The following is a 17,308-nucleotide window of genomic DNA, read 5'->3' as shown; positions in this document are numbered from 1 at the left end:
CTTTGTTCCTCCACACTTCCAAGAATTCAGCCTTTAACCCTGTATTCAGCATTCAAATTCAACCTTCCAAAATGAATCACTTCACATTTATCAAGGTTGAACTCCATCTGCCACTTCTCAGCCCAGCTCTGCATCCTGTCAATGTCCTGTTGTAACCTGCAACAACCCTCAACACTATTTACAACTCCACCAACCTTTGTGTCATCGGCAAACTTACTAACCCACCCTTCCACTTCCTCATCCAAGTCATTTATAAAAACCACAAAGAGCAGAGGTCCCAGAACAGATCCTTGCGGGACACCACTGGTCACCAACGACCAGGCGGAATACTTTCCATCCACTACCACTCGCTGTCTTCTTTCGGCCAGTCAATTCTGTATCCAGACAGCCAAATTTCCCCGTACCCCATGCCCCCTAACTTTCTGAATGATCCTACCATGAAGAACCTTATCAAGTGCCTTACTGAAATCCATATACACCACATCCACTGCCCGACCTTCATCAATGTGTCTCGTCACATCCTCAAAGAATTCAATGAGGCTTGTGAGGCATGACCCGCCCCTCACAAAGCCATGCTGACGATATTTAATCAAACTATGTTTTTCTAAATAATCATAAATCCTATATCTCAGAATCCTTTCCAATATTTTGCTCACCACAGATGTAAGACTGATGGGTCTGTAATTCCCAGGGATTTCCCTATACCCTTTCTTGAATAGGGGAATAACATTCGCCTCCCTCCATTCATCCGGGACTACTCCATTGGAGAGTGAGGACGCAAAGATCATCGCCAACGGCGCAGCAATCTCCTCCTTCACTTCCTGTAGTAACCTTGGGTATATCCCGTCAGGTTGAGGGGACTTATCTATCCTGAAGCTTTTCAAAATTTCCAGCACATCCTCCTTCTTAATAGCAACCTGTTTGAGTCTATTAACCTTGTTCACACTGTTCTCATGGGCAACAAGGTCCCTCTCTCTAGTGAATACTGAAGCAAAGTATTCATTTCGGGCCTTCCCCATCTCTTCAGACTTGAGGCACAAGTTCCCTCCACTATCCCTGATCGGCCCTACTCTCACTCTGATAGTCCTCTTATTTCTCACATAAGATGAAGTTTTTTTCATTAATAAGTCGACAAATAAACTTTTAATTTGAACATCTCTTTTGTGGAAGTGATTAGATTTTGACTCTTTACCCGTTGTCCTTCTGTCCCCTCTTTATATTCCTCGCCATGTCCTGACTTGCCATGATTCATCCAAAAGGGATTCCTCCACCCTAGTTGTGTCAGTCTGGATTATTGGTTATGTGCAAATCATGTTGCTACCTTTCCTTTTCAGATGCTGATCAAGCTGCTGTTAATCTCCAGTATTCACTATTAACTGAGCAGTAATAATGTGGATTCACTGCTCCATAATGCAAGGCAATGCAAGATTTACAACCTTTCAGCCAATAACTGAAAGGAACAAATGTAATAAAAGACAAGCAAATTCTCATGAAGAATTCCCAATTCAGAACCAGTTTTGCTAATTTAGTTGAAAAGGTGAACCCTGTGTTTGAATTTCACCAAAATCTCAGAGTTTAATATATCATCATGTAGAGTAGCAATGTTGGATTTGCACCATGATATGCAGTATAAATATCAACTCCAAGAACAGTAAAAAGTGACAGTGATTAATAATACATTAATCAAATGCACTAACTGCCATTCTGGAGGGATGTCCCCACCTCATATGTTATCCTGTCGTTTCCTACAGAAGCTGACACATTTGCTTCATATTCCCAGCATTTTTGCTTTTTACTTCAAGTTTTCTGTATTCACTTTCATTTTGTATCTATGTTTTGCCACCAACTATCACAATGACACTGAACACGGCGGCGAAAATGTACCTTCAAACCATGCCAACATGTAATATAATTTAAACTGAGTGTGAACCTTAATACAGATTCACCAGCATATGGAGTAAAATCCTTCCTGTGTTGTGTCCATGGTACTTTAACAAGCTAGGTACATGCTGTAAAACAAAGTAGTAACTTAAGAGTTTACCAATTCTTGGGAAAACTTGCCAAGAACAAAATACTGCCTTCAAAAGAGAAACTTTTGGCTTTTAGTGAATGGAATCTCACACAAGGTATGAACACTGTGATCAGGGACACCAACACTGTACCTGCGCTGAGAATGATGTTTTCAGCTCCGGATTGGCTTGTTGTGGATATGTTGTTATACCTGACAGGATAGTCTGGAGCCGCTGCTCCAAGGTGTGATTGAGATGCTGAAGCCAAGGTAGAGGTTGATGTTGATGCTGCTCCCAGGGCTACCCTGCTGTTGGAGATACTCTGGTATGGATAATGCTGCTGTTGCTGTTGCTGGTGCTGATGGTGGAAGTGATGCTGCTGTTGTTCTGGCTGCTGCTCGGTGTTGATGCTAACCGGCGGATGATGGTGATGAGCCCCTCCTCCCGTTCCAGTCCCAATGGCCAGTTGCGGCATCTCCACCATGGTGGGTCTCTCAAACCTCCTGCTCATCACCTTCTTGCCGGGGAATGGTTTGAGGACGCTGTAGGGGTTGCGCTGTTTGCACAGTTTGGAGACGGTGCCCGAACGCAGTCCTTCGTCCTCCGCCTGGTTCATCTCCTCCTCCATTGCGGATCGCCTATGCGAGGGGGCGGGGGCGGTCCTTCTTACCCTTCTGGTTTGACGCTTCCACTCGGCCGGGTTTGCAGTCGGAAAGGCCGCCGCTGATTGACATGGGCACTGACCTATCCCCAGGAGACATGCCGGCAGAGTGACGCGTAGCCCCCGGAGTAACCCAATGAGAAAGATACAAGGGCGGGACTTCTGCTTCCAGCTGAGCTGCTGTCAATGCCCTGCTTTCAGTGTCTGCCTCCAAATGTCGCTGTCTGTCTCACTGCGTGTTACTCAGTATGCCCGTGTCTCAGACTGTCTGTAAATCTCTATCATTCTGTATGTGGCTCAGTCTCAGCTGTGTGCAGCTCTCTGTGTCTCAGCGAGTGTCTGTGTCTCTCTATATCTCCGTGTGCAGCTCTCTGTGTCTCAGCGAGTGTCTGTGTCTCTCTATATCTCCGTGTGTCTCTCTGTGTCTCAGCGAGTGTCTGTGTCTCTCTATATCTCCGTGTGTCTCTCTGTGTCTCAGCGTGTGTCTGTGTCTCTCTATATCTCCGTGTGTCTCTCTGTGTCTCAGCGTGTGTCTGTGTCTCTCTATATCTCCGTGTGTCTCTCTGTGTCTCAGCGTGTGTCTGTGTCTCTCTATATCTCCGTGTGTCTCTCTGTGTCTCAGCGTGTGTCTGTGTCTCTCTATATCTCCGTGTGTCTCTCTGTGTCTCAGCGTGTGTCTGTGTCTCTCTATATCTCCGTGTGTCTCTCTGTGTCTCAGCGTGTGTCTGTCTCTCTATATCTCCGTGTGTCTCTCTGTGTCTCAGCGGGTGTCTGGGTCCCTCTCTGTGACTCAGCGGGCGTCTGTCGTCTTTCAGTGTCACAGCTTCTGTCTGTGGGTGTGCTGTCTGAGGACGTCTCTCTGTGCCTCAGCGTGTGTCTCTCTGTATCACAGCTTGAATCTTTCTATGTCTCTCTGTCTGAGCAAATACCCAGCATGTGTCTCTCTGTGTCCCAGCGTCTGCCTGTGTGTGCCTCAGCGTATGTCTCTCTGTGACTCAGTGAGTGTCTGTGTGTCTCTGTTTTGGCTCATTGTGCCGCGGTGTGTGTGTGTGCCGCAGCGAGTGTCTGTCTTTCTGTGTCTCAGCCGGTGTCTGTGTGTCTCAGCCGGTGTCTGTGTGTCTCAGCCGGTGTCTGTGTGTGTATGTGTCTCTTTCTGTCTCAGTGTGTGTCTGTGTATGTCTCTGTCTCGATTTGTGTTTGTGTGTGTGTTTCAGTGTGGGTGTGTGTCAGCAAGTGTTGGTGTGTCTGTGTCTCTCTGCTCTCAGCATGTGTCTGTTTGTAACTCAGTGTCCCTGGTTGTGTCTCAGGGTGTGTCTGTGTATCTCTCAGTGTTACAGGCTGTGTCTCTTTGTGTCGCAGCGTGTGTCTGTGTCTCTGTGTCTCAGCGAGTGTCTGTGTGTCTCAGTCTCTCAGCGTGTGTCAGTCTCTGTGTCTCAGCGTGTGTCAGTCTCTGTGTCTCAGCGTGTGTCTGTGTCTCAGTGAGTGTCTGTGTCTCAGCGAGTGTCTGTGTCTCAGCGAGTATCTGTGTCTCTGTCTCTCAGCGAGTGTTTGTGACTCAGTGAGGGTCTGTTTCTCAGTGAGTGTCTGTGTCTCAGTGAGTGTCTGTGCCTCAGCGAGTGTCTGTGTCTCAGCGAGTGTCTGGGTCTCAGCGAGTGTCTGTGTCTCTCAGTGTCTCAGCGAGTGTCTGTCTATCTGTGTGTCAGCGAGTGTCTGTCTCTCTGTGTGTCAGCGAGTATCTGTGTCTCAGTGAGTGTCTGTGTCTCACTGTGTCTCAGCGAGTGTCTGTGTCTCAGTGTCTCAGCGAGTGTCTGTCTCAGTAAGTGTCTGTGCCTCCGTGTCTCAGCGAGTGTCTGTGTCTCAGTGAGTGTCGGTGTCTCAGTGTCTCAGCGAGTGTCTGTGTCTCAGCGAGTGTCTGTGTCTCAGTGAGTGTCTGTGTCTCTGTGTCTCAGCGAGTGTCTGTGTCTCTCAGTGTCTCAGCGAGTGTCTGTGTCTCTGTGAGTGTCTGTGTCTCAGTGAGTGTCTGTGTCTCTCAGTGTCTCAGCGAGTGTCTGTGTCTCAGCGAGTGTCTGTGTCTCAGCGAGTGTCTGTATCTCAGCGAGTGTCTGTGTCTCAGTGTCTCAGCGAGTGTCTGTCTCAGTGAGTGTCTGTGTCTCAGTGACTCAGCGACTGTCTGTCTCAGCGAGTGTCTGTGTCTCTATGTCTCAGTGGGTGTCGGTGTCTCTGTGTCTCAGCGAGTGTCTGTGTCTCTGTGTCTCAGCGAGTGTCGGTGTCTCAGCGAGTGTCTGTCTCTCTGTGTCTCAGCGAGTGTCTGTGTCTCTGTGTCTCAGAGAGTGTCTGTGTCTCAGCGAGTGTCTGTGTCTCTGTCTCTCAGAGTGTTTGTGTCTCAGTGAGTGTCTGTGTCTCAGTGAGTGTCTGTGTCTCTCAGTGTCTCAGCGAGTGTCTGTCTCTCAGTGTCTGAGCGAGTGTCTGTGTCTCAGCGAGTGTCTGTGTCTCAGTGAATGTCTGTGTCTCTGTGTCTCAGCGAGTGTCTGTGTCTCTGTGTCTCAGCGAGTGTCTGTGTCTCAGCGAGTGCCTGTCTCAGTGTCTCAGTGAGTGTCTGTGTCTCAGCGAGTGTCTGTCTCAGTGTCTCAGTGAGTGTCTCAGCGAGTGTCTGTCTCAGTGTCTCAGTGAGTGTGTGTATCTCAGCGAGTGTCTGAGTCTCAGCGAGTGTCTGAGTCTCAGTGAGTGCCTGTGTCTCAGCGAGTGTCTGTGTCTCAGCGAGTGTCTTGTGTCTCAGCGAGTTTCTGTGTCTCTTAGTGTCTCAGCGAGTGTCTGTGTCTCTTAGTGTCTCAGCGAGTGTCTGTGTCTCTTAGTGTCTCAGCGAGTGTCTGTGTCTCAGCGAGTGTCTTGTGTCTCAGCGAGTATCTGTGTCTCTGTGTCTCAGCGAGTGTCTGTGTCTCTGTGTCTCAGCGAGTGTCTGTGTCTCTGTGTCTCAGCGAGTGTCTGTCTCAGCGAGTGTCTGTGTCTCTGTGTCTCAGCGAGTATCTGTGTCTCTGTGAGTGTCTTGTGTCTCAGCGAGTGTCTGTGTCTCTGTGTCTCAGCGAGTGTCTGTGTCTCTGTGAGTATCTGTGTCTCAGCGAGTGTCTGTGTCTCAGCGAGTGTCTGTGTCTCAGCGAGTGTCTGTGTCTCAGCGAGTGTCTTGTGTCTCAGCGAGTTTCTGTGTCTCTGTGTCTCAGCGAGTGTCTGTGTCTCTCAGTGTCTCAGCGAGTGTCTGTGTCTCTGTGAGTGTCTGTGTCTCAGCGAGTGTCTGTGTCTCTCAGTGTCCCTGTGAGTGTCTGTGTCCCTGTGAGTGTCTGTGTCTCAGCGAGTGTCTGTGTCTCTCAGTGTCTCAGCGAGTGTCTGTGTCTCTGCGAGTGTCTGTGTCTCAGCCACTGTCTGTGTCTCAGCCAGTGTCTGTGTCTCAGCCAGTGTCTGTGTCTCAGCCAGTGTCTGTGTCTCAGCGAGTGTCTGTGTCTCAGTGAGTGTCTGTGTCTCTGTGTCTCAGCAAGTGTCTGTGTCTCTGTGTCTCAGCGAGTGTCTGTGTCTCTCTGTCTCAGCGAGTGTCTGTGTCTCAGCGAGTGTCTGTATCTCAGCGAGTGTCTGTGTCTCAGTGTCTCAGTGAGTGTCTGTGTCTCGGTGAGTGTCTGTGTCTCTGTGTCTCTGTGTCTCTGTGAGTGTCTGTGTCTCTGTGTCTCAGCGGGTGTCGGTGTCTCGGTGAGTGTCTGTGTCTCTGTGTCTCTGTGAGTGTCTGTGTCTCTGTGAGTGTCTGTGTCTCTGCGAGTGTCTGTGTCTCAGTGTCTCAGTGAGTGTCTGTGTCTCGGTGAGTGTCTGTGTCTCTGTGTCTCTGTGAGTGTCTGTGTCTCTGTGTCTCAGCGGGTGTCGGTGTCTCGGTGAGTGTCTGTGTCTCTGTGTCTCTGTGAGTGTCTGTGTCTCTGTGAGTGTCTGTGTCTCTGCGAGTGTCTGTGTCTCTGCGAGTGTCTGTGTCTCTGCGAGTGTCTGTGTCTCAGCGAGTGTCTTGTGTCTCAGCGAGTTTCTGTGTCTCTTAGTGTCTCAGCAAGTGTCTGTGTCTCTCAGTGTCTCAGCGAGTGTCTTGTGTCTCAGCGAGTGTCTGTGTCTCTGCGAGTGTCTGTGTCTCTGCGAGTGTCTGTGTCTCAGCGAGTGTCTTGTGTCTCAGCGAGTTTCTGTGTCTCTTAGTGTCTCAGCGAGTTTCTGTGTCTCTTAGTGTCTCAGCGAGTGTCTGTGTCTCAGCGAGTGTCTGTGTCTCTGTGAGTTTCTGTATCTGTGAGTGTCTGTGTCTCTCAGTGTCTCTGCGAGTGTCTGTGTCTCAGCGAGTGTCTGTGACTCAGCCAGTGTCTGTATCTCAGCGAGTGTCTGTGTCTCAGCGAGTGTCTGTATCTCAGCGAGTGTCTGTGTCTCTGTGTCTCAGCGAGTGTCTGTGTCTCAGCGAGTGTCTGTATCTCAGCGAGTGTCTGTGTCTCAGTGTCTCTGCGAGTGTCTGTCTCAGCGAGTGCCTGTGTCTCTGTGTCTCAGCGGGTGTCGGTGTCTCGGTGAGTGTCTGTGTCTCTGTGTCTCAGCGGGTGTCGGTGTCTCGGTGAGTGTCTGTGTCTCTGTGTCTCAGCGAGTGTCTGTGTCTCTGTGTCTCAGTGAGTGTGTGTATCTCAGCGAGTGTCTGAGTCTCAGCGAGTGTCTGAGTCTCAGCGAGTGTCTGAGTCTCAGCGAGTGTCTGAGTCTCAGCGAGTGTCTGAGTCTCAGCGAGTGTCTGAGTCTCAGCGAGTGTCTGAGACTCAGCGAGTGTCTGGTGTCTCAGCGAGTTTCTGTGTCTCTTAGTGTCTCAGCGAGTGTCTGTGTCTCAGTGAGTGTCTGTGTCTCTGTGTCTCAGCGAGTGTCTGTGTCTCAGCGAGTGTCTGTGTCTCTCAGTGTCTCTGCGAGTGTCTGTCTCAGCGAGTGTCTGTGTCTCAGCCAGTATCTCTGTCTCAGTGAGTGTCTGTGTCTCTGTGTCTCAGCGAGTATCTGTATCTCAGCGAGTGTCTGTATCTCAGCGAGTGTCTGTGTCTCAGCGAGTGTCTGTGTCTCAGCGAGTGTCTGTGTCTCAGTGTCTCAGCGAGTGTCTGTCTCAGTGAGTGTCTGTGTCTCTGTGTCTCAGCGAGTGTCTGTGTCTCAGCGAGTGTCTGTGTCTCAGTGTCTCAGCGAGTGTCTGTCTCAGTGAGTGTCTGTGTCTCAGTGTCTCAGCGAGTGTCTGTGTCTCTGTGTCTCAGCGAGTGTCTGTGTCTCTACGAGTGTCTGTGTCTCTGTGTCTCAGCGAGTGTCGGTGTCTCAGCGAGTGTCTGTCTCTCAGTGTCTCAGTGAGTCTCTGTGTCTCAGCCAGTGTCTGTGTCTCAGCCAGTGTCTGTGTCTCAGCGAGTGTCTGTGTCTCAGTGTCTCAGCGAGTGTCTGTCTCAGTGAGTGTCTGTGTCTCTGTGTCTCAGCGAGTGTCTGTATCTCAGCGAGTGTCAGTGTCTCAGTGTCTCTGCGAGTGTCTGTCTCAGCGAGTGCCTGTGTCTCTGTGTCTCAGCGGGTGTCGGTGTCTCGGTGAGTGTCTGTGTCTCAGCGAGTGTCTGTGTCTCTGTGTCTCAGCGAGTGTCTGTGTCTCTGTGTCTCAGCGAGTGTCGGTGTCTCAGCGAGTGTCTGTCTCGCAGTGTCTCAGCGAGTGTCTGTGTCTCAGTGAGTCTCTGTGTCTCAGCGAGTGTCTGTGTTTCTGTGTCTCAGCGAGTGTCTGTGTCTCTGTGTCTCAGCGAGTGTCGGTGTCTCAGCGAGTGTCTGAGTCTCAGCGAGTGTCTGAGTCTCAGCGAGTGTCTGAGTCTCAGCGAGTGTCTGAGTCTCAGCGAGTGTCTGAGTCTCAGCGAGTGTCTGAGTCTCAGGGAGTGTCTGAGTCTCAGCGAGTGTCTGTGACTCAGCGAGTGTCTGGTGTCTCAGCGAGTTTCTGTGTCTCTTAGTGTCTCAGCGAGTGTCTGTGTCTCAGTGAGTGTCTGTGTCTCTGTGTCTCAGCGAGTGTCTGTGTCTCAGCGAGTGTCTGTGTCTCTCAGTGTCTCTGCGAGTGTCTGAGCCTCAGCGAGTGTCTGAGCCTCAGCGAGTGTCTGAGTCTCAGCGAGTGTCTGTGTCTCAGCGAGTGTCTGGTCTCTCAGCGAGTGTCTGGTGTCTCAGCGAGTGTCTGTGTCTCAGTGAGTGTCTGTGTCTCTGTGTCTCAGCGAGTGTCTGTGTCTCTGTCTCTGTGTCTCAGCGAGTGTCTGTGTCTCTGTGTCTCAGCGAGTGTCTGTGTCTCAGCGAGTGTCTATATCTCAGCGAGTGTCTGTGTCTCAGTGTCTCAGTGAGTGTCTGTGTCTCGGCGAGTGTCTGTGTCTCTGTGTCTCAGCGAGTGTCTGTATCTCAGCGAGTGTCTGTGTCTCAGTGTCTCAGTGAGTGTCGGTGTCTCGGTGAGTGTCTGTGTCTCTGTGAGTGTCTGTGTCTCTGTGTCTCAGCGGGTGTCGGTGTCTCGGTGAGTGTCTGTGTCTCTGTGTCTCTGTGAGTGTCTGTGTCTCTGTGAGTGTCTGTGTCTCAGTGTCTCAGTGAGTGTCTGTGTCTCGGTGAGTGTCTGTGTCTCTGTCTCAGCGGGTGTCGGTGTCTCGGTTAGTGTCTGTGTCTCTGTGAGTGTCTGTGTCTCTGCGAGTGTCTGTGTCTCAGCGAGTGTCTGTGTCTCAGCGAGTGTCTGTGTCTCAGCGAGTGTCTTGTGTCTCAGCGAGTTTCTGTGTCTCTTAGTGTCTCAGCGAGTGTCTGTGTCTCTCAGTGTCTCTGTGAGTGTCTGTGTCTCTGTGAGTGTCTGTGTCTCTGTGAGTGTCTGTGTCTCTGTGAGTGTCTGTGTCTCAGCGAGTGTCTTGTGTCTCAGCGAGTTTCTGTGTCTCTTAGTGTCTCAGCGAGTGTCTGTGTCTCTCAGTGTCTCAGCGAGTGTCTGTGTCTCAGCGAGTTTCTGTGTCTCTTAGTGTCTCAGCGAGTGTCTGTGTCTCTGCGAGTGTCTGTGTCTCTGCGAGTGTCTGTGTCTCTGCGAGTGTCTGTGTCTCTGTGAGTGTCTGTGTCTCAGCGAGTGTCTTGTGTCTCAGCGAGTGTCTGTGTCTCTCAGTGTCTCTGTGAGTGTCTGTGTCTCAGCGAGTGTCTGTGTCTCAGCGAGTGTCTTGTGTCTCAGCGAGTTTCTGTGTCTCTTAGTGTCTCTGTGAGTGTCTGTGTCTCTGTGAGTGTCTGTGTCTCTGTGAGTGTCTGTGTCTCTGTGAGTGTCTGTGTCTCAGTGAGTGTCTGTGTCTCAGTGTCTCAGCGAGTGTCTGTCTCAGTGAGTGTCTGTGTCTCTCAGTGTCTCTGCGAGTGTCTGTGTCTCAGCCAGTGTCTGTGTCTCAGCCAGTGTCTGTGTCTCAGCCAGTGTCTGTCTCAGCGAGTGTCTGTGTCTCAGCGAGTGTCTGTATCTCAGCGAGTGTCTGTGTCTCAGTGTCTCAGCGAGTGTCTGTCTCAGTGAGTGTCTGTGTCTCTGTGTCTCAGCGAGTGTCTGTGTCTCAGCGAGTGTCTGTATCTCAGCGAGTGTCTGTGTCTCAGTGTCTCTGCGAGTGTCTGTCTCAGCGAGTGCCTGTGTCTCTGTGTCTCAGCGGGTGTCGGTGTCTCGGTGAGTGTCTGTGTCTCTGTGTCTCAGCGAGTGTCTGTGTCTCTGTGTCTCAGCGGGTGTCGGTGTCTCGGTGAGTGTCTGTGTCTCTGTGTCTCAGTGAGTCTCTGTGTCTCAGCGAGTGTCTGTCTCGCAGTGTCTCAGCGAGTGTATGTGTCTCAGCGAGTGTCTGTGTCTCTGTGTCTCAGCGAGTGTCGGTGTCTCAGCGAGTGTCTGTCTCGCAGTGTCTCAGCGAGTGTCTGTGTCTCAGTGTCTCAGTGAGTCTCTGTGTCTCAGCGAGTGTCTGTGTCTCTGTGTCTCAGCGAGTGTCTGTGTCTCAGCGAGTGTCTGTCTCAGTGTCTCAGTGAGTGTGTGTATCTCAGTGAGTGTCTGTGTCTCTGCGAGTGTCTGTGTCTCTGCGAGTGTCTGTGTCTCTGCGAGTGTCTGTGTCTCAGCGAGTGTCTTGTGTCTCAGCGAGTTTCTGTGTCTCTTAGTGTCTCAGCAAGTGTCTGTGTCTCTCAGTGTCTCAGCGAGTGTCTTGTGTCTCAGCGAGTGTCTGTGTCTCTGCGAGTGTCTGTGTCTCTGCGAGTGTCTGTGTCTCTGCGAGTGTCTGTGTCTCAGCGAGTGTCTTGTGTCTCAGCGAGTTTCTGTGTCTCTTAGTGTCTCAGCGCGTTTCTGCGTCTCTTAGTGTCTCAGCGAGTGTCTGTGTCTCAGCGAGTGTCTGTGTCTCTGTGAGTTTCTGTATCTGTGAGTGTCTGTGTCTCTCAGTGTCTCTGCGAGTGTCTGTGTCTCAGCGAGTGTCTGTGTCTCAGCCAGTGTCTGTATCTCAGCGAGTGTCTGTGTCTCAGCGAGTGTCTGTATCTCAGCGAGTGTCTGTGTCTCTGTGTCTCAGCGAGTGTCTGTATCTCAGCGAGTGCCTGTGTCTCTGTGTCTCAGCGGGTGTCGGTGTCTCGGTGAGTGTCTGTGTCTCTGTGTCTCAGCGGGTGTCGGTGTCTCGGTGAGTGTCTGTGTCTCTGTGTCTCAGCAAGTGTCTGTGTCTCTGTGTCTCAGTGAGTGTGTGTATCTCAGCGAGTGTCTGAGTCTCAGCGAGTGTCTGAGTCTCAGCGAGTGTCTGAGTCTCAGCGAGTGTCTGAGTCTCAGCGAGTGTCTGAGTCTCAGCGAGTGTCTGTGACTCAGCGAGTGTCTGGTGTCTCAGCGAGTTTCTGTGTCTCTTAGTGTCTCAGCGAGTGTCTGTGTCTCAGTGAGTGTCTGTGTCTCTGTGTCTCAGCGAGTGTCTGTGTCTCAGCGAGTGTCTGTGTCTCTCAGTGTCTCTGCGAGTGTCTGTCTCAGCGAGTGTCTGTGTCTCAGCCAGTATCTCTGTCTCAGTGAGTGTCTGTGTTTCTGTGTCTCAGCGAGTATCTGTATCTCAGCGAGTGTCTGTATCTCAGCGAGTGTCTGTGTCTCAGCGAGTGTCTGTGTCTCAGTGTCTCAGCGAGTGTCTGTCTCAGTGAGTGTCTGTGTCTCTGTGTCTCAGCGAGTGTCTGTGTCTCTACGAGTGTCTGTGTCTCTGTGTCTCAGCGAGTGTTGGTGTCTCAGCGAGTGTCTGTCTCTGTGTCTCAGTGAGTCTCTGTGTCTCAGCCAGTGTCTGTGTCTCAGCCAGTGTCTGTGTCTCAGCCAGTGTCTGTGTCTCAGCGAGTGTCTGTGTCTCAGTGTCTCAGCGAGTGTCTGTCTCAGTGAGTGTCTGTGTCTCAGTGTCTCAGCGAGTGTCTGTGTCTCTGTGTCTCAGCGAGTGTCTGTGTCTCTACGAGTGTCTGTGTCTCTGTGTCTCAGCGAGTGTTGGTGTCTCAGCGAGTGTCTGTCTCTGTGTCTCAGTGAGTCTCTGTGTCTCAGCCAGTGTCTGTGTCTCAGCCAGTGTCTGTGTCTCAGCCAGTGTCTGTGTCTCAGCGAGTGTCTGTGTCTCAGTGTCTCAGCGAGTGTCTGTCTCAGTGAGTGTCTGTGTCTCTGTGTCTCAGCGAGTGTCTGTATCTCAGCGAGTGTCAGTGTCTCAGTGTCTCTGCGAGTGTCTGTCTCAGCGAGTGCCTGTGTCTCTGTGTCTCAGCGGGTGTCGGTGTCTCGGTGAGTGTCTGTGTCTCAGCGAGTGTCTGTGTCTCTGTGTCTCAGCGAGTGTCTGTGTCTCTGTGTCTCAGCGAGTGTCGGTGTCTCAGCGAGTGTCTGTCTCGCAGTGTCTCAGCGAGTGTCTGTGTCTCAGTGAGTCTCTGTGTCTCAGCGAGTGACTGTGTTTCTGTGTCTCAGCGAGTGTCTGTGTCTCTGTGTCTCAGCGAGTGTCGGTGTCTCAGCGAGTGTCTGAGTCTCAGCGAGTGTCTGAGTCTCAGCGAGTGTCTGAGTCTCAGCGAGTGTCTGAGTCTCAGCGAGTGTCTGTGACTCAGCGAGTGTCTGGTGTCTCAGCGAGTTTCTGTGTCTCTTAGTGTCTCAGCGAGTGTCTGTGTCTCAGTGAGTGTCTGTGTCTCTGTGTCTCAGCGAGTGTCTGTGTCTCTGTGTCTCAGCGAGTGTCGGTGTCTCAGCGAGTGTCTGTCTCGCAGTGTCTCAGCGAGTGTCTGTCTCGCAGTGTCTCAGCGAGTGTCTGTCTCAGTGAGTGTCTGTGTCTCAGTGTCTCAGCGAGTGTCTGTGTCTCTGTGTCTCAGCGAGTGTCTGTGTCTCTACGAGTGTCTGTGTCTCTGTGTCTCAGCGAGTGTCGGTGTCTCAGCGAGTGTCTGTCTCTCAGTGTCTCAGTGAGTCTCTGTGTCTCAGCCAGTGTCTGTGTCTCAGCCAGTGTCTGTGTCTCAGCGAGTGTCTGTGTCTCAGTGTCTCAGCGAGTGTCTGTCTCAGTGAGTGTCTGTGTCTCTGTGTCTCAGCGAGTGTCTGTATCTCAGCGAGTGTCAGTGTCTCAGTGTCTCTGCGAGTGTCTGTCTCAGCGAGTGCCTGTGTCTCTGTGTCTCAGCGGGTGTCGGTGTCTCGGTGAGTGTCTGTGTCTCAGCGAGTGTCTGTGTCTCTGTGTCTCAGCGAGTGTCTGTGTCTCTGTGTCTCAGCGAGTGTCGGTGTCTCAGCGAGTGTCTGTCTCGCAGTGTCTCAGCGAGTGTCTGTGTCTCAGTGTCTCAGCGAGTGTCTGTGTCTCTGTGTCTCAGCGAGTGTCTGTGTCTCTGTGTCTCAGCGAGTGTCGGTGTCTCAGCGAGTGTCTGTCTCGCAGTGTCTCAGCGAGTGTCTGTCTCGCAGTGTCTCAGCGAGTGTCTGTCTCAGTGAGTGTCTGTGTCTCAGTGTCTCAGCGAGTGTCTGTGTCTCTGTGTCTCAGCGAGTGTCTGTGTCTCTACGAGTGTCTGTGTCTCTGTGTCTCAGCGAGTGTCGGTGTCTCAGCGAGTGTCTGTCTCTCAGTGTCTCAGTGAGTCTCTGTGTCTCAGCCAGTGTCTGTGTCTCAGCCAGTGTCTGTGTCTCAGCCAGTGTCTGTGTCTCAGCGAGTGTCTGTGTCTCAGTGTCTCAGCGAGTGTCTGTCTCAGTGAGTGTCTGTGTCTCTGTGTCTCAGCGAGTGTCTGTATCTCAGCGAGTGTCAGTGTCTCAGTGTCTCTGCGAGTGTCTGTCTCAGCGAGTGCCTGTGTCTCTGTGTCTCAGCGGGTGTCGGTGTCTCGGTGAGTGTCTGTGTCTCAGCGAGTGTCTGTGTCTCTGTGTCTCAGCGAGTGTCTGTGTCTCTGTGTCTCAGCGAGTGTCGGTGTCTCAGCGAGTGTCTGTCTCGCAGTGTCTCAGCGAGTGTCTGTGTCTCAGTGTCTCAGCGAGTGTCTGTGTCTCTGTGTCTCAGCGAGTGTCTGTGTCTCTGTGTCTCAGCGAGTGTCGGTGTCTCAGCGAGTGTCTGTCTCGCAGTGTCTCAGCGAGTGTCTGTCTCGCAGTGTCTCAGCGAGTGTCTGTGTCTCAGTGAGTCTCTGTGTCTCAGCGAGTGACTGTGTTTCTGTGTCTCAGCGAGTGTCTGTGTCTCTGTGTCTCAGCGAGTGTCGGTGTCTCAGCGAGTGTCTGAGTCTCAGCGAGTGTCTGAGTCTCAGCGAGTGTCTGAGTCTCAGCGAGTGTCTGAGTCTCAGCGAGTGTCTGAGTCTCAGCGAGTGTCTGTGACTCAGCGAGTGTCTGGTGTCTCAGCGAGTTTCTGTGTCTCTTAGTGTCTCAGCGAGTGTCTGTGTCTCAGTGAGTGTCTGTGTCTCTGTGTCTCAGCGAGTGTCTGTGTCTCAGCGAGTGTCTGTGTCTCTCAGTGTCTCTGCGAGTGTCTGAGCCTCAGCGAGTGTCTGAGCCTCAGCGAGTGTCTGAGTCTCAGCGAGTGTCTGAGTCTCAGCGAGTGTCTGAGCCTCAGCGAGTGTCTGAGCCTCAGCGAGTGTCTGAGTCTCAGCGAGTGTCTGTGTCTCAGCGAGTGTCTGGTCTCTCAGCGAGTGTCTGGTGTCTCAGCGAGTGTCTGTGTCTCAGTGAGTGTCTGTGTCTCTGTGTCTCAGCGAGTGTCTGTGTCTCTGTCTCTCAGCGAGTGTCTGTGTCTCTGTCTCTGTGTCTCAGCGAGTGTCTGTGTCTCTGTGTCTCAGCGAGTGTCTGTATCTCAGCGAGTGTCTGTGTCTCAGTGTCTCAGTGAGTGTCGGTGTCTCGGTGAGTGTCTGTGTCTCTGTGAGTGTCTGTGTCTCTGTGTCTCAGCGGGTGTCGGTGTCTCGGTGAGTGTCTGTGTCTCTCTGTCTCTGTGAGTGTCTGTGTCTCTGTGAGTGTCTGTGTCTCAGTGTCTCAGTGAGTGTCTGTGTCTCGGTGAGTGTCTGTGTCTCTGTCTCAGCGGGTGTCGGTGTCTCGGTTAGTGTCTGTGTCTCTGTGTCTCTGTGAGTGTCTGTGTCTCTGCGAGTGTCTGTGTCTCTGCGAGTGTCTGTGTCTCTGCGAGTGTCTGTGTCTCTGCGAGTGTCTGTGTCTCAGCGAGTGTCTTGTGTCTCAGCGAGTTTCTGTGTCTCTTAGTGTCTCAGCGAGTGTCTGTGTCTCTCAGTGTCTCTGTGAGTGTCTGTGTCTCTGTGAGTGTCTGTGTCTCTGTGAGTGTCTGTGTCTCTGTGAGTGTCTGTGTCTCTGTGAGTGTCTGTGTCTCAGCGAGTGTCTTGTGTCTCAGCGAGTTTCTGTGTCTCTTAGTGTCTCAGCGAGTGTCTGTGTCTCTCAGTGTCTCAGCGAGTGTCTGTGTCTCAGCGTGTTTCTGTGTCTCTTAGTGTCTCAGCGAGTGTCTGTGTCTCTGTGAGTGTCTGTGTCTCTGCGAGTGTCTGTGTCTCTGCGAGTGTCTGTGTCTCTGCGAGTGTCTGTGTCTCTGTGAGTGTCTGTGTCTCAGCGAGTGTCTTGTGTCTCAGCGAGTGTCTGTGTCTCTCAGTGTCTCAGCGAGTGTCTGTATCTCTGTGAGTGTCTGTGTCTCAGCGAGTGTCTGTGTCTCAGCGAGTGTCTTGTGTCTCAGCGAGTTTCTGTGTCTCTTAGTGTCTCTGTGAGTGTCTGTGTCTCTGTGAGTGTCTGTGTCTCTGTGAGTGTCTGTGTCTCAGTGAGTATCTGTGTCTCAGTGTCTCAGCGAGTGTCTGTCTCAGTGAGTGTCTGTGTCTCTCAGTGTCTCTGCGAGTGTCTGTGTCTCAGCCAGTGTCTGTGTCTCAGCCAGTGTCTGTGTCTCAGCCTGTGTCTGTGTCTCAGCCAGTGTCTGTCTCAGCGAGTGTCTGTGTCTCAGCGAGTGTCTGTATCTCAGCGAGTGTCTGTGTCTCTGTGTCTCAGCGAGTGTCTGTCTCAGTGAGTGTCTGTGTCTCTGTGTCTCAGCGAGTGTCTGTGTCTCAGCGAGTGTCTGTATCTCAGCGAGTGTCTGTGTCTCAGTGTCTCTGCGAGTGTCTGTCTCAGCGAGTGCCTGTGTCTCTGTGTCTCAGCGGGTGTCGGTGTCTCGGTGAGTGTCTGTGTCTCTGTGTCTCAGCGAGTGTCTGTGTCTCTGTGTCTCAGCGGGTGTCGGTGTCTCGGTGAGTGTCTGTGTCTCTGTGTCTCAGTGAGTCTCTGTGTCTCAGCGAGTGTCTGTCTCGCAGTGTCTCAGCGAGTGTCTGTGTCTCTGTGTCTCAGCGAGTGTCTGTGTCTCAGCGAGTGTCTGTCTCGCAGTGTCTCAGCGAGTGTCTGTGTCTCTGTGTCTCAGCGAGTGTCTGTGTCTCAGCGAGTGTCTGTCTCGCAGTGTCTCAGCGAGTGTCTGTGTCTCAGTGTCTCAGTGAGTCTCTGTGTCTCAGCGAGTGTCTGTGTCTCTGTGTCTCAGCGAGTGTCTGTGTCTCAGCGAGTGTCTGTCTCAGTGTCTCAGTGAGTGTGTGTATCTCAGTGAGTGTCTGAGTCTCAGTGAGTGTCTGAGTCTCAGTGAGTGTCTGAGTCTCAGCGAGTGTCTGAGTCTCAGCGTGTGTCTGAGTCTCAGCGAGTGTCTGAGTCTCAGCGAGTGTCTGAGTCTCAGCGAGTGTCTGAGTCTCAGCGAGTGTCTGAGTCTCAGCGAGTGTCTGAGTCTCAGCGAGTGTCTGAGTCTCAGCGAGTGTCTGAGTCTCAGCGAGTGTCTGAGTCTCAGCGAGTGTCTGAGTCTCAGCGAGTGTCTGTGTCTCAGCGAGTGTCTGAGTCTCAGCGTGTTATGAGTCTCAGCGAGTGTCTGAGTCTCAGCGAGTGTCTGAGTCTCAGCGAGTCTGTATCTCAGCGAGTGTCTGTGTCTCAGTGTCTCAGCGAGTGTCTGTCTCAGTGAGTGTCTGTGTCTCAGCGTCTCAGCGAGTGTCTGTCTCTCAGTGTCTCAGTGAGTCTCTGTGTCTCAGCGAGTGTCTGTGTCTCTGTGCCTCACGAGTGTCTGTGTCTCAGTGGGTATCTGTTCTGCTGTCTCAGTGGGTATGTGTGTCTCAGTGGGTATCTGTGTCTCAGTGGGTATCTGTGTCTCAGTGGGTATCTGTGTCTCAGTGGGTATGTGTGTCTCAGTGGGTATCTGTGTCTCAGCGAGTGTCTGTGTCTCAGCGAGTG

The 17,308-nt window shown here is 52.1% G+C and overlaps 1 protein-coding gene across 1 annotated transcript in view; it reads right to left on the bottom strand.

Annotated features, from left to right (window-relative positions):
• The window catches only part of LOC119962956 (BEN domain-containing protein 4), a 65,389-nt gene extending 62,664 nt beyond the window's left edge, over positions 1-2,725 (bottom strand). Inside the window, exon 1 of the mRNA XM_038791309.1 lies at positions 2,163-2,725. Within this exon, the coding sequence (XP_038647237.1) occupies positions 2,163-2,637 (475 nt within the window). The 5' untranslated portion in view covers positions 2,638-2,725. The remainder of the gene's footprint in view (positions 1-2,162) is intronic.
• Positions 2,726-17,308: the final 14,583 nt, after the last annotated feature.

The sequence above is a fragment of the Scyliorhinus canicula genome, chromosome 3, assembly GCF_902713615.1.
Source record: "Scyliorhinus canicula chromosome 3, sScyCan1.1, whole genome shotgun sequence".
NCBI classification, from domain to species: Eukaryota; Metazoa; Chordata; class Chondrichthyes; order Carcharhiniformes; family Scyliorhinidae; genus Scyliorhinus; species Scyliorhinus canicula.
This window is presented reverse-complemented; position numbering and strand designations above follow the sequence as displayed.